This window comes from Oryctolagus cuniculus, chromosome 5, assembly GCF_964237555.1.
Source record: "Oryctolagus cuniculus chromosome 5, mOryCun1.1, whole genome shotgun sequence".
Classification (NCBI taxonomy): Eukaryota; Metazoa; Chordata; class Mammalia; order Lagomorpha; family Leporidae; genus Oryctolagus; species Oryctolagus cuniculus.
Window position 1 is genome coordinate 53,438,454 of NC_091436.1, and position 13,861 is coordinate 53,452,314.

Consider the following 13,861-nt stretch of genomic DNA (forward strand, 5'->3'; position numbering starts at 1 on the left):
CTTTTATACATTTGTCAAACCAGTGGTTAAGAATGCTATACTACTATGGTTTTAATGATTCATGATTGCTTTAAAATTTACTGTATATGTATGCTAAACTGATCTTCTGTATATAAAGAGAAATGAAAATGAATCTTGATGTGAATGGAAGGGGAGAGGGAGTGGGAAAGGGGAGGGTTGCGGGTGGGAGGGACGTTATGGGGGGGGGGGAAGCCATTGTAATCCATAAGATGTACTTTGGAAATCTATATTCATTAAATAAAAGTTTAAAAAAAATTTACTGTATATGAGTGAAATGGTTATTTTTCCATTGAATTATTATCAATAGCTGTTATCTACATTCCCACCGAACTATAACTTTTTGCTTTTTACTTGTTAAACTTCTAATTTGGTGAAGGATTAAGTCTTTTTTACAGTAATGTAAATTTAAAATATGTTATCTCAAAAACTAAAAAGAAAAGAAAGGGAGAAGAAAGCAGGGTGAAAGGGAGGATGTGGGAGGGAGAAGATAGGGAAGGAGGAAAGGAATGTCATTATCTTGGGATTCTATCTACAAAACTATATTGAATCTGTAAAAAACCAGTTAAAATTTTTTAGAAATAAATGTATTTTTAGAAAAATAGGCTTTCCGTGTGTGAGACCTCAAGTGTCTCATAGATTGTTCTTTCTAGAGGCAGAATCAGAACAGTTTTTAAATCATAACTGGAACTGGAACTTAGCTTACATATTAAACAACAACAATAACAAATTCTCTGACCTGAAAGAATACTTGGGAATATGAAACTAAGGAGAGCCTTAACTTTTCTCAGTGCAACACTGTCTGGAGAGAAAAAAAAAATAAGGTGAGTCCTTTTTCACCTGTGATTCTATGTTAATGATATAGATGGCTTTAAGGTGTTATAAAACAGGTGTCTGGTCTCTAAATTGTATTAAGAATCTACTGAATTAATTGTAATGTTCATTTGTCATCATGTCTTTTATCCAGAGTAAGCACCATAATCTAAATTTGAAAAAGTAGCTTAAACAAGTATTTTAGAACTTTGATTTCTAATCTTAATTTTATATTTTACACAAACAGTAGCTTGAACAGTTACTTCCTGACACTCCACAACCTCCAAAAGCCACTTGCAAACAATTTACAAAAAGCTATGCAACAACCTTTGACTATATAAAATTAGCAAAAAGAATATCTGAAAATGTCCTGAGAATCTAGGCTTTAAATCCAGAAATTAAACAATTCTTAAGTTATGAGTGTAGCTGAAGCTCAGCAAGATCTTTCGTTGTCTCATTCTCCTTTCATTTATGCAGGACTAGCATTGTATTTCCAGGGCAAATTTAGAAAATATGAAGTTTTCTGGTTGTCACAATGACTGGGAACGGGGATTCTATTGACAGAGTTTGAGGACCAGCAACACTAAATATTGTGTAATACATAGAATAGTCAAACACAATCAAGAATGGTCTTGACTGAAAGTTAATTGTGTCTGCATTGAGAAACACTGTTATACACTTGACAAGACAAACTCAAGTCCCATTGTTTGGGAAGATCTAGTTAGCCATTTGCCCTCTTGTGATGTCAAGACTGAGTACCTTGTAATCAGCCAGGTACACATGAATCCCAGAGATGCAGCTTACCATCTTTTGAGCTTTTCTTTGCTTCACACCATTTCCCCTCACTTATAAAAGAGCTATCAATACAGAGTCAATTATTTACACTCTGATGTCTTGCAAATAGAGTAGGGGAAATTTTGTAGCTAGGATGAGGGGGAAATCCTTCATAGTATTTTTTTTAATGACACTCATGCTTCTTCCTCTATCTACAGTCTCTTTCTTTCTGCTTTCTTTTTTTTAAGATTTATTTATTTATTTGAAAGTCAGAATTACACAGAGAGAGAGGAGAGGCAGAGAGTGAGAGAGAGTTCTTCCATCTGATGGTTCACTCTCCAATTGGCCACAATGGCAGGAGCTGGGCCTATCTGAAGCCAGGAGCCAGGAGCTTCTTCCGGGTCTCCCACGTAGGTGCAGGGGCCCAAGAAGTTGGGCCATCTTCTACTGCTTTCCCAGGGCACAGCAGAGAGCTGGATTGGAAGTGGAGCTGCCGGGACTTGAACTGGCTCCCATATGGGATGCTGGCACACCAGGCGGCGGCTTTACCTGCCACGCCATAGCGCCGGTCCTTTTGCTTTTATGCCTTCTCTGTATTTGCTGCACGTCTAGAGGAGAGAAACAGCCTCCCAAATAGTACCTGTTCAGGCTAATTCCTCCTCCTCCCTCCTCGCTCCAACTGCTACTAGACATTCCCTAAACACTGCTTCCCTCATATTGCTTGTCTACCAAATCTCTTTATTGAATTTCTTTGTCATTACATCAAAACATACGTAAAGTGCACCAGTATGTTTTCTATCTTTATATTTTCCACTTTGTCTAATAAAGTGTCTGACACAAAACAGATACTGAGAATATATTTAATCACTATACATTCAAATTTTAATTCTTAGTCTTCAAGACTTATTGCCAAATACTTCTTCGAACTCTTTCATTTACTATTTCATTCCAAGCCTTTATTAATTTCACCCTTTACTCCTACAACTTTACTACAGTACATGACATTTGGTGTGCTATGATTGCAAACTTTCCCTGCTTAATTAATCAGATAATGAACTACGTATTACTGGGCACACTACTCGGCAAATGGTAGCAGTACTCCAAAATTTCCATAGGTAATTGTTTTTGGCTTGCTGCAACCAATTTCATAGTTTGTTTTTACCACATTACACTGTGATTTGTAATGGGTATTTGGGGCTTACAGATCCTTTCATCATGCACATGTGGTTTACAGTATAAGCTACTCCTTAACAAAGATATCATGGTTCTGTCATAAGACAGGTAAAGCCTGTAAAGTTAATAGAAGTCTCAATTATAGGACTTGAATCTTACAACAGATCTTTCAGACAGTACATATGCAAAGCAAAAAGATGAAAAGCTAGATTGATGGTATTGTCACCTTGTGGTAATCTATATAATGGAAAGAATCCTTCACTTCTGAATCAGCCTTTGCATCCAGATGATGCCTGAACATTCAATCAATAAGCAAAGTATTTGATAAAAGACCGCTTCCAAATCTGAAGAGATTCCAACAGTAGAATAGTCATCATTTTTTATATTTATATGCATGGATCTGATATGCAAACATTTGTACAAGCAGCTTTACCATTTAATTTTATATCCAGCGGAGTCCTGCCTTTGTCAGAAATGGTACCAGCCCGGAGAGCAACCAAACCTTTAAAAACATTTCCATACGTTATTTATTTTACTTCTTATCTCTTTTAAATAAAGAGAGGAAAGCATTTGTCAACTATAATTAGTTACATAGATTTGGAATACTGCTATGTAACAAAAATCATCATGCTAATGCACAGGAATTGAAAGTCAAGCAACTTTGGTCTAGACTGAACTGAAGTGAAGTCTTGACTTTGTAAACATTTCCATAGGAGGTAGAACACACACATTTGACTTCTTGTCAAATAAAGGGTAGTAAACAATGATTCTGAGATCCTAATAAATTAAAGATATTGTAAAGGCATTAAATATGCTTTTGCTTTTATAAACCAAAGATGAAGGAAACACAGATCGACAATAAATTAAAAAGTGAAATATTAATTTTTCATAGTTGAAATATTTATATCTTCAAATCCCTGTTAGTTCCATTTGATAATGTTTGAAACTATGATTAATCACAAGATCACATTTTAAACTATTTGTGTGCAAGGCAAACTCTGTAACTGTTTCCATTCACTATGGAGTTATCCATAGTACCAGTGACTTGAAAAATAATGTCACTGAATATTTCATTTTCCTTAGTCTGATGATAGTCTGAGTGAATATTTTGTGCAGTAGAAATTTTTAGTGTCAACTTCCTCCCATTGTTGTTGGTTTAAGTGCCTCCAGCTGCTGTTCCCATGAACACAGTGTTGATGGGTGGTAAAGAAGACACCATTTCTCTACTGCTAGATCCATGGGAGTCCAGGGTTTCTTGAGCTGGATATTGATTAGAAGTCCCATACATACACTGGGATGAGGAAGAAGAAATTGGTGTTTGCAAACTGGAAGCTGTAAGGAAAAAACATAATAAACAATTGAAAATGATTGACATTTTCTTTCCTCTGCAAGTACCACTTTAAGAGACTTTAAGCATCAGTTCTTTACTTTTGCATTTAACACGATATTTCTTTGAAACTTGAGTACACATGATCTGTAAGAGCAATCATCTTTTCAATTTTTTTGACTTACAGTTCTCTCAAAATTATTTCTTCTATATATAAAGGAAACTCGATTTCAACTGAAGTTCTACTGCAAAATATATCTCCTAATCTACCTCTTCTTGCCATCTGCACTTCTCTGATTATAGTTCAAACCACCATATTCTCTTACCTGGACCAACATAACAACCTCCCAACTGATCTTATGACCCTCAACTTGTCTTACCCTTTCATCTCCAAAGACCACCCAGAACTTTCTGAAGTGTAAATCAAAATTTCACTTTTGTCCTCAAATTCTACAATGACTCCCCAAAGTTTTGGAATAAAATCCAAGCTTCTTGCTCTGGTTCATAAAACACCATGTGAATTGATCTCTGACTTTTGGTTTATTTTGCTCAACTCTCTCCATCATTCACCATGTTCAGTCCACACTGGCTTGTCTCTGCCCATTCATGGTTACAAACTTGTTCCAACTTCAGAGGCTCTGCACTTGCTCTTTCTTTTGCTATAACTCCACCATCAGATCTTCATCTTATTATCATTCAACTTTATACTCAAGTTTCTATACCTCGGGATTCCTTTCCTAACTACCCTACCAGATCTTCTGTTACTATCTTCTTTTTTACTCTAACTGAATATGCCTGAAATTATCTTTTTAATCCATTTGTTTAAATACATACTGTCTTAGTCTCTCTTTTCTAGATTGTAAACTTCTTTCAGACAGGAACTATGGTCTGACTACTACAATATCCTCTCACCTAATATGCATATGGCACATTGTAGGTTCCCAAAAATATTCACTAACTAGCTCACCAGCTGTGGTTGATGACTTTTCATTGCTTTATAAACAGTTTTATAACTAAGGAAGCCTTTTGGCTCTCCCTGTTCGACTTACCCACTTACTCCATTCCCTCTTTATACCCTGAAGTCCACTCTGAATCTACTTAGTAAGTGATCTCTGACAACTAAAGCTTAGAATCCACCCTACTCCCTACCTATGTTCCATCAAAGCTTCCACTATCTCTACAAGTAAATAGAACTAATAGTAACAATAGCAACACGGTACATTTTAGTCTCATAATGAGGAAACTTCCTGAAGTGGAATTTTCTGCTTCATTAGAGTAACCTAGAAGCAATGACCATTTGCAGAAAGCAGGAGATGAGCCGCTCGACTGTGCTCAGAGAGCATCTGTGATGGGCACAGGAAGGAAAGAAGTGCTTCCTATTGAATTATTGGAAAAGTACACTGAGGGACGAGAGGGCATTTACCTCATTTTTCCTTATGCTTTGCCCTTTATTGACGTTAGTTTGAAATAAATTCCATTGGAATATATCAATCATCTCATATAAATGTTAATAGTCTTTATTGAATTTAATGAATATATACTTGCCATAAAATGCCTTATCAGTATGAATCTATTCATAGATTTATTCACAAATCTGTTATTAGCAATGATGTATAACTAATTATTTACAGACTAAATCTATGTGCAGATTTAGTTTTTACTTCTATTTTGATTCCTAGATTTTTTTTTTTAGTTCCTACTGTGTGGTAGACATTTAACTAGCATAACTTGCAGAATTTCTCCATAGATGTGACTTAGGCATTGCATCATAGTTGGAAAATATGGTAGGAGACTTTCTGACAAGCACATGATTTTCTCATTTTCACGTGAATTTTGTGCTATAGAACAATAAAAATAGCAACATTTCCTACAAAGGTGCACATGTGACGTGTTCAGCCTCCATCTCATGACACCATTTTTTAAAACTTGGAGCCGTTTTTGGGTACTGAAGGATATTATGGATTACAAAGATACTCCTTGGCACTGCTGTTAAGCCCACCAGTTATAAAGAAACAGTGATAAACAGACATCATTATTGATCCCATAAAATTTATTGCCTTTTAGTCTGCATTTGATAGGTTATATTAAATTTTAGCATATATAATAGATGCCAGCTATTCTTTTGTAATGCATAATAGATCTAACCGCAGCTTTCATCCTACAAGGAATGAGAAAGTGAACACTTACTAACTACAGATTCAGATATAAAAATATAATTCTGGATTCAGAGTGATACATCAGCTGTGGAAACATGCATGCCCAGGTCACTTCAACACATCTCCCTAGAGTTATGCTGCATAACGAAGGTTAAAGACTGAAAATGTTTTCAAGAACTACTAAGATAATTTACCTACTACTGGAGTCCGACATGCAACTGGAGATGATGTGTCTGCAAAAAAGGAGCTGGTTTGCTTCCTGCTAGTGTCATCTAATATGTTAAGCGGATCATGGATATCATTGTAGGGAGGCAGTGAGCGAACACTGCTGATGACAGAAACGTGTTGATTCACCATTGACCCGAGTCTGTGAGACTCTGGGTAAGTCATATTGTTTCCATAGTATCCTATAACAAAAAAGTATTGAGAATTTGATACTAACTTATTTCAAGGAACATATCAGGGGAAAAATAGACAATATAATTAGATAGACTCCTAAAGGTATCATACTGTAAATATTATATTTGTATCTACATTCAATATTGAGTTGGGTTTGTGCTTATGTACATTAGTAGGGTTTTTTAAGAATACATTCAATTATAAGACCTGCCCATGAAGAAAGTAAAAAACACAGTATTAGCCTCTGACAAAGACTGCACTACTTTTCAACTATTATCTTATTTATAGATCTATATTTATGGAAAAAAGACCCACTTGATACAGAAGCATCAAAGAAGCTGATACATAGGGCCTATTTTGGTGGCTAAAGGAGTCCACAGATCTTTCCAATTGCTTGGACTTCAAGTTTTTTTCAACTTAACCGAGTCACTGTTTGGTTTTCAATCTTTAAAATATGCTTTTAGCTTTCCAGAAGAAACATTATCCACTAAAAAACATTCTTCATTAGGGGCTATTAAGGTTTATCTCAAGCATATGGCTTGACTTCATATGTATTATATAAAACATGTATGGTTTTTACAAAAGCAACCTTAATAAATCCACAGAATTAGGGAATATTATTCATATGTAGCAGGAATCAGCTCCAAATAGCTAAAGCTCTCATAATATTTAGAAGCCTCACACAGGATGACATTCTATTCAGCAGAGGTGGAACTCAGTCCTGATTTTACCTTATGACCATCTCAAAAGTCAGAAAAAACTATTTAACAATTTGATTACCATTAGGTGAATTAGGAGGCAATGTTGCTCCCTGGCAGCTGGTGGTCCCTGTATTGCTTAAGAAATTGAAGCTTCCTGTATTTAGAAACTGCATGTTGTGTGAATCTTGGGCATGTGGGGACAGTCCATAGCCAGAAGGTGGCCGGGAGTTATATGGTGATCCAGCACAACTGCCACTGAAGAGGTCTCTAGAAAGCTGCTGTTCAGTCCAGGCCATGCATCGACCATGCTCAGCACGATGAGAATAGAGGCCAGAAGGGGGATGGGGCTGTGCCCTAAACACAGTCTGATAGTTAGGACTGGTCCCATAGAAGTCATGGTTGGCTGCAGGAAGAGTAGGATAAATGGCCTCTGGGTATGTTGAGCAGTGTGATGGAGCTGAGAGTACTGGGCCCACACTTGGGGGTCTCCCTGCCATTGGCCCCTGGTTAATGACACTTCCTCGGCTTGCCATGGCTGGAGAAATGGGTGGTGTCATCAGATTACCAGCACTCTGTGGAAGTTCCATTTGACCTGGAAAAAAAGTTCCCAGAACATTCACTTAGAGTGGCACACAAAAGGAGATGAGCTATCATTTTTAAAATATATATTCAAAAGATTTCTCGTTTTAATCCTTTGTGTTTAATTATTTAATTCATTACTATAACATTTTCCCCCAACTTGTTCATTGCTATCCTCCAAAAGCAACTGAACTAAGGGAATCCAGGATATCTAGACTTAAATATATCTTTACAATACATATAAATTTCAGAATAGTGGAGACTTAGGGTTGGTGACTTTAGAGAAAAGTCTAAGGTGGCTTCATTCCTCCACAGATATGAAGGTGGTTAGAAGTCATGCTTAAAAGTCTGCAGTTCATATTTATCCATAATTTAAAAATAAGCTGGAAGTTTGATATTTTTAGGGTAAAATAAAAAGGCACTAAGGTCAAAATGGTCATAGCTTCAAAGCAGTCAATTCAAAACAGCATGCAAATATCATGTCAATACGTGAATGCCACCAACTAACTCCCCCGGCTTCTGATAATCCATAGGTGAAATCTCAACTCTTGAACTGTAAGGTCCTTCTAGGTTTTCTTTATGTTCAGTGAAATAATGTACATGACAGGATTTAAAAAAAAAAGATACAAGGCATAAAGGGGGTAATTATTATATTGGTTATCCTAATATGGCCAAATATTAGGATATTTTAATTTAATAAATTAAAAATATTATAATGAGGAAGAAATAAAGTTTCTTCAAAAGTCAAAAATAAATAAGCAAACTGTTTTTTGATCTTCAAAGATTTTAAGGATTTTATATACACCTAATCGATTTTTTACCCCACTAAAAATGATAATTATTCATACTTCTATTTTTTCCTCCAATAGTTATTCATACTTATCACAATGTGATACCTATGTTAATAATGATGTTAATACAATGTGAATCATCGGTGAGATGTGTTGCAGACTAAGTGGCTCTCTTTGTACCTGCGAGCAGCATGTTGTCTGTGTTTCCTGTAGGGAATGGGTGCAGAGCAGAGGGCAAGCCTCCACCTTGACTAGCTGACAGAGGAAGATAGGTGGTCTCCACTTGGCTTTCATTTTTCATGCTGTCACTCGAGACTGAGCTCCCTTTATTACGGTTGGCCAGAAAGCACGAACTTGGAGAAGCAGTGAAGGCAGCTTTACTTGCATCTGGAAAGATTTTTTTGAAGTGGGAAAACAGATTATTCCCATATTCCTAGGAGAGAAGTCCTAATAAAAGAAACTGAAAATGTTTTGTGGTTGAACAATTAACCTGGAAACTCCTAAGCAATATTTTCTCTCATGCAAGTACTAATCAGGCCCTGACCCAGCTTAGCTTCTGAGATCAGAGGAGATCTGGAGCACTCAAGGCTGTGTGGCTATAGCCCTAAGCAATGTTTTCCATGGGAATCAAAGCTGGAAGAATTTTGTTCTTGACAGGGGTTTTGGCTTTTATTAGCTGTATGCTTACAGGTGTAGATATTTTCTCACGAACACTAAAGAATTTACCCTGGAGTGAACAGTTGCTTTCTCCAATAGATGTGTTCCTTTCCTTTCCTAAATTTCTATAGGTCTTACATACAATATATGCATGTAGTAAACCACATGAGTTTTCTTTAATATATAGTTATCTCTTATATTATAGTGACTTCTCCAGTTTCTTAATTCTCAGAAGTTAAGAACACTGATTTATATCCTTCAAAGTTTCCTATAAAGTCCTTTACTCCATGTATATAAATGGAAAAAAGGAAAAAATACTGCTCTAAGAGTGAGAATATTCTGTTTGTAGTTACATGTTTGAGGGAAAACTCAGACTACTATAAACTCAACAGGTGCACTTAACAAACTCTTGAACTTAGATTTAAACAAGAAAATATGTAAAGCAAGGTATTTCTTTTAAAGTACCTGAATTCTTCATATACTTGTCCAGTAAATTCTGTAACTCTTGCTCTTTGTCATTATTAAACTGTGTCTCCATGGCCAGGAGAATGTATTCATCAAGGAGCATTCGGATCAAATGGAAAGACCCTTGTTTATGAATGGGGAACGGAGAAAGGACATTGTGCGATGGAAAAAAAGGAGAGGAAAAAAAGAGAAGTCAATTATCTTTGTGACCATCTCACCACACTTTACAAGGAGCAACTGAAATAAGCAAATACTTGTTGGACTTTAAATGACCTGCAAAGACCAACATGCTTCCCCTGGGTCTCTAATCTTTCTGTGTACCGCCTGCCCCGCTCACTGTGTGTACTGGCCTGCCAGCTCTTTGGCCACTAATTACATCAAAGGAAAATACGGATGAAAGTGAGACATACTTTATGCTTTAAGAGGGCACACACTGGAGTATGATAAGCTTTAACCTGAGTAGAATGAGCTCTACTCTGCTCTATTTCTGTTTACTTTGTACTCAATAATTAGACAATAGCCAATATGGTCTCAAAAATGTATCAAGTAAGGTGTCTTTCTGCCCTGAAACAGTATGTCTATGAGTCAGAAAAAAATACCAAAAGAATAATTTTTGAGTGAAAGATGAACTGGAAAAATTAAAAATTCTTTTAACTACTCAACAGGCTTCACAGCAAACCCTTCTTTTCCCAATAAAATTTGTTTTGTTTTGTTTTGTTTTGTTTTTTTTTTTTGACAGGCAGAGTGGACAGTGAGAGAGAGAGACAGGTTTTCCTTTGCCGTTGGTTCACCCTCCAATGGCCGCCGCGGCCAGCGCGCTGCGGCCAGCGCACCGCGCTGATCCGAAGCCAGGAGCCAGGAGCCAGGTGCTTTTCCTGGTCTCCCACGGGGTGCAGGGCCCAAGCACCTGGGCCATCCTCCACTGCACTCCCTGGCCACAGCAGAGAGCTGGCCTGGAAGAGGGGCAACCGGGACAGAATCCGGCACCCCAACCGGGACTAGAACCCGGTGTGCCGGCGCCGCTAGGCGGAGGATTAGCCTAGTGAGCCGCGGCGCTGGCCTAAATGTTGTATATTTTAAGAAAAGTTAAATATGAGCAAGTCTATTTCAAACAACATAAAATGCATTCGATTCATCCTTCAGTACAAGTGAACTGATTTCTTGAAATGTAATTATTAAATGCAATTACTGCCTACGTGTTTGTCATCATAAATATAAAATTAGGAATTTCAGAGTTTCTAGGAAAAAGAAGACATTCAAACTGGAAAAAGCTATTTTGACCCAACTTGTTTCACAAGTTATACAAATCAGGAAAGATAACTCTAATCTATAAGAGTGTGAATTCTAAGCTGTTCTTTGTTTTCTGGAGGTCAGCTATGTGGGTGCAGAAAAGATGCAAAATGTTTCCATATTGCAATTAGTAAGGTTTGGAAAATAATGTTTATTATTGTTATTTGTTGAACAATTCATATTTATCCAAATCTAATAAAACGTAGTCATTAAGTGTTTATTGGATGCTAGAAAATGTGTTTTTATGTATGGTAACTCATTAAAGTACCTCTACAACCTTACGAAAATAATATTCTTCCCTTTCTTCAATGAGTAGAGCGCTTCTCTCAGCCAGAGAAAAGCAGTGTTGAGGTTGAAACCTGAATGTGGTCTGAATCCAAAACCCCGGCTCATAATTATCAACCTCTATCAGCTCAATATTCAAATGTGGTTTGAGAAGTGATAATGTAACATGTCTAAACACTGGTAGGAGATGTGACTGGGCACTGAATAATATAATTCACTTAAGAAGAGTTGTATAATGCACATAGAGTACCAAAACTGGATGCATTGTTCAAGGTGAGATTATGCATTACTCGAGCACCAAAAAAGCTCCACTTCAGCAGAAAATCTTGAGCCCTCTTCTTTAACGATCTTCCATTTTGTTTGCTGGTCTAAAAGTAAAGGAACAAATGAAACTATAAAACCATAAAATCAAGCATCCTAATAGATCAAGAAGTAGATAAAATGACAAATGGCACAACACTTATTTCATCAAGTAAAATGATCTGTCTAGGGATTTTAATTTTATCTGGTCTGTACTGTCATTTTAGAGATAATAATGCCTATTCTATATTTGCTTGTGTCTCAATATTTAACACAACAAAAGGAAATACTTCTAAAATATTTTTCTCTTTTAATTTTCTTTGACATAATATTAAAAGAACAGAAGGCAAAATGTGAAGGAATGGTTATATATTTCTGGAAATTATTGACTTTGACTTTTCTGTTCCTAAATAATAATTTGTTTTCCTTCCAGAAGGAAAAAAAATCTCCAAACTGTAACTGGTTCTTCGATATGGAAAGACTAACACAGATCATGAAGGATATATCTGTCCTTATTGCCTTGATTCATGATGGACGACTTGAAGTTAAATGAAAGAGTTGAAGAAACTACATTAAAAAAATAAAAGTACTAAGGTTTTAGAATTTAGAAATGCAAATGCTTAAAACCGTATTTTCTGCAAGTATTTATGAAAGCTTCCTACTTAGCAAAAGGTGAGATCTTTCCACTTTTATAAGTTTATCTTTCATGACTGATATTACTTAATTCTAAGTTTATTGACTGATATTGAGGTATATAACATCTTGTACTCCTAGATGTTGGTCAAGAAAGGAGAAACAGAACTGATTCCATGCTTATTTTTCTCAAATGTGTATATTCCTAATTTTTATATTTGGACTGCCTTATTTGTGGGGCCTCAAAAGTTTTTCAAAGTATTTATACACGAAGCCTGCCACAAGGACCCCAATTCTACCTCCACTCAAAATTACAGAAAGTTTAACATTTACTCATAAACACAAAATACGTTTTCTGAATCTGTCATTAAAAAGTACCTTAATAACTCTCTGTTCTACCACAGTGTCCAACCATTCAATAAAAGCCTCTACAGTGGCATTCTTCTTAAGGAGATCCTTCAGCTCTTGAAACACAGTGATCGAATCATCTACCAAGTTAAAAAAAAAAAAAGGAAAGAAATGAAGCAGAATATTATCTTCTATTCTATTCTGAAGATACAAGACAACCTAAAACTGGAAAAGTAATAAATAATTTCATGGCATTTTTACTTCTGCTCCCAGCATCTGGTGGATAGAGGCCATAGAAGGTGCCAAATGTCCTAAATGCACACGGACTGCCCCCCACACCCCCAAAGGCCTGTCCATTCCAAGATGTCAAAGCACCAAGGTCGGGCAAGCTATTCTAAACTAAGGCAGAAGACTTACATTCAGTGTAGCTGTCAGAATCAGTGTCTGCACTGCCCGAAATGGTAAGAAGGGCCTGAGATCCAATACTATTTAAATCAACCTTTTCAATATCAGATACCATAGAATTCACAACATGCTGGTCAAAGAGAGCTGGTCTGGCAATCTGCAGAGACAGCAGAAAAAGACACTACAGTACAGCATTTGTAGTCCATCTAAAAGAAAATGCTAGCTTTAAGAAAAATAGATTCTTAAGGGTAAAATATTATCAGTTAACTTTTTTTCCTTTATTTTAAAATTAAAAGCAGTAGCTGAGACTCATTGTCTTCTCTGTTAAAGGTATGACAATTATTTTGGGATTTATAAGATGATTTTTTTGTCTCATAGTTACAAAATAAGGATTTAAAAGTTATATTTTGGTCTGGAATTATACCATGCTGTTCTTTTAAAATTTAGGGGCTAGAAAACTTCATAAAGCAAACAATCATTTAGGGTGAGGTAAAATATTTCTTACTAACATATAAGTACGGCTTTCCTAATTTAAGAATTACTTTGGTCCTTTCCTTGTTAAGAGATTCATCATAAGTGTGTAGATGTAAATGTGTTCAATTGGTAGGTTTTACAACATTAAACATCACATAAACTCATTATACACAATCTTAATATGTACCAGTCAGATTCAAATAGCAAATAAGTGTCTACACTTTGATTGCATTCAGATTCTTTTTCTTTTAAAATAATTTTAAATCATAGAAA

At 36.1% G+C, this 13,861-nt stretch overlaps 1 protein-coding gene across 1 annotated transcript in view; it reads right to left on the reverse strand.

The window, feature by feature from the left end:
- Positions 1 to 2,911: 2,911 nt before the first annotated feature.
- RFX6 (regulatory factor X6) overlaps positions 2,912 to 13,861 on the reverse strand; it is a 62,300-nt gene continuing 51,350 nt past the window's right edge. Inside the window, exons 12-19 of the mRNA XM_002714772.3 lie at positions 13,127 to 13,271; positions 12,740 to 12,849; positions 11,679 to 11,796; positions 9,854 to 9,976; positions 8,912 to 9,118; positions 7,441 to 7,953; positions 6,456 to 6,668; positions 2,912 to 4,110 (exon numbers count right to left, since the gene is read on the reverse strand). Of these exons, the coding sequence (XP_002714818.1) occupies positions 3,935 to 4,110; positions 6,456 to 6,668; positions 7,441 to 7,953; positions 8,912 to 9,118; positions 9,854 to 9,976; positions 11,679 to 11,796; positions 12,740 to 12,849; positions 13,127 to 13,271 (1,605 nt within the window). The 3' untranslated portion in view covers positions 2,912 to 3,934. The remainder of the gene's footprint in view (positions 4,111 to 6,455; positions 6,669 to 7,440; positions 7,954 to 8,911; positions 9,119 to 9,853; positions 9,977 to 11,678; positions 11,797 to 12,739; positions 12,850 to 13,126; positions 13,272 to 13,861) is intronic.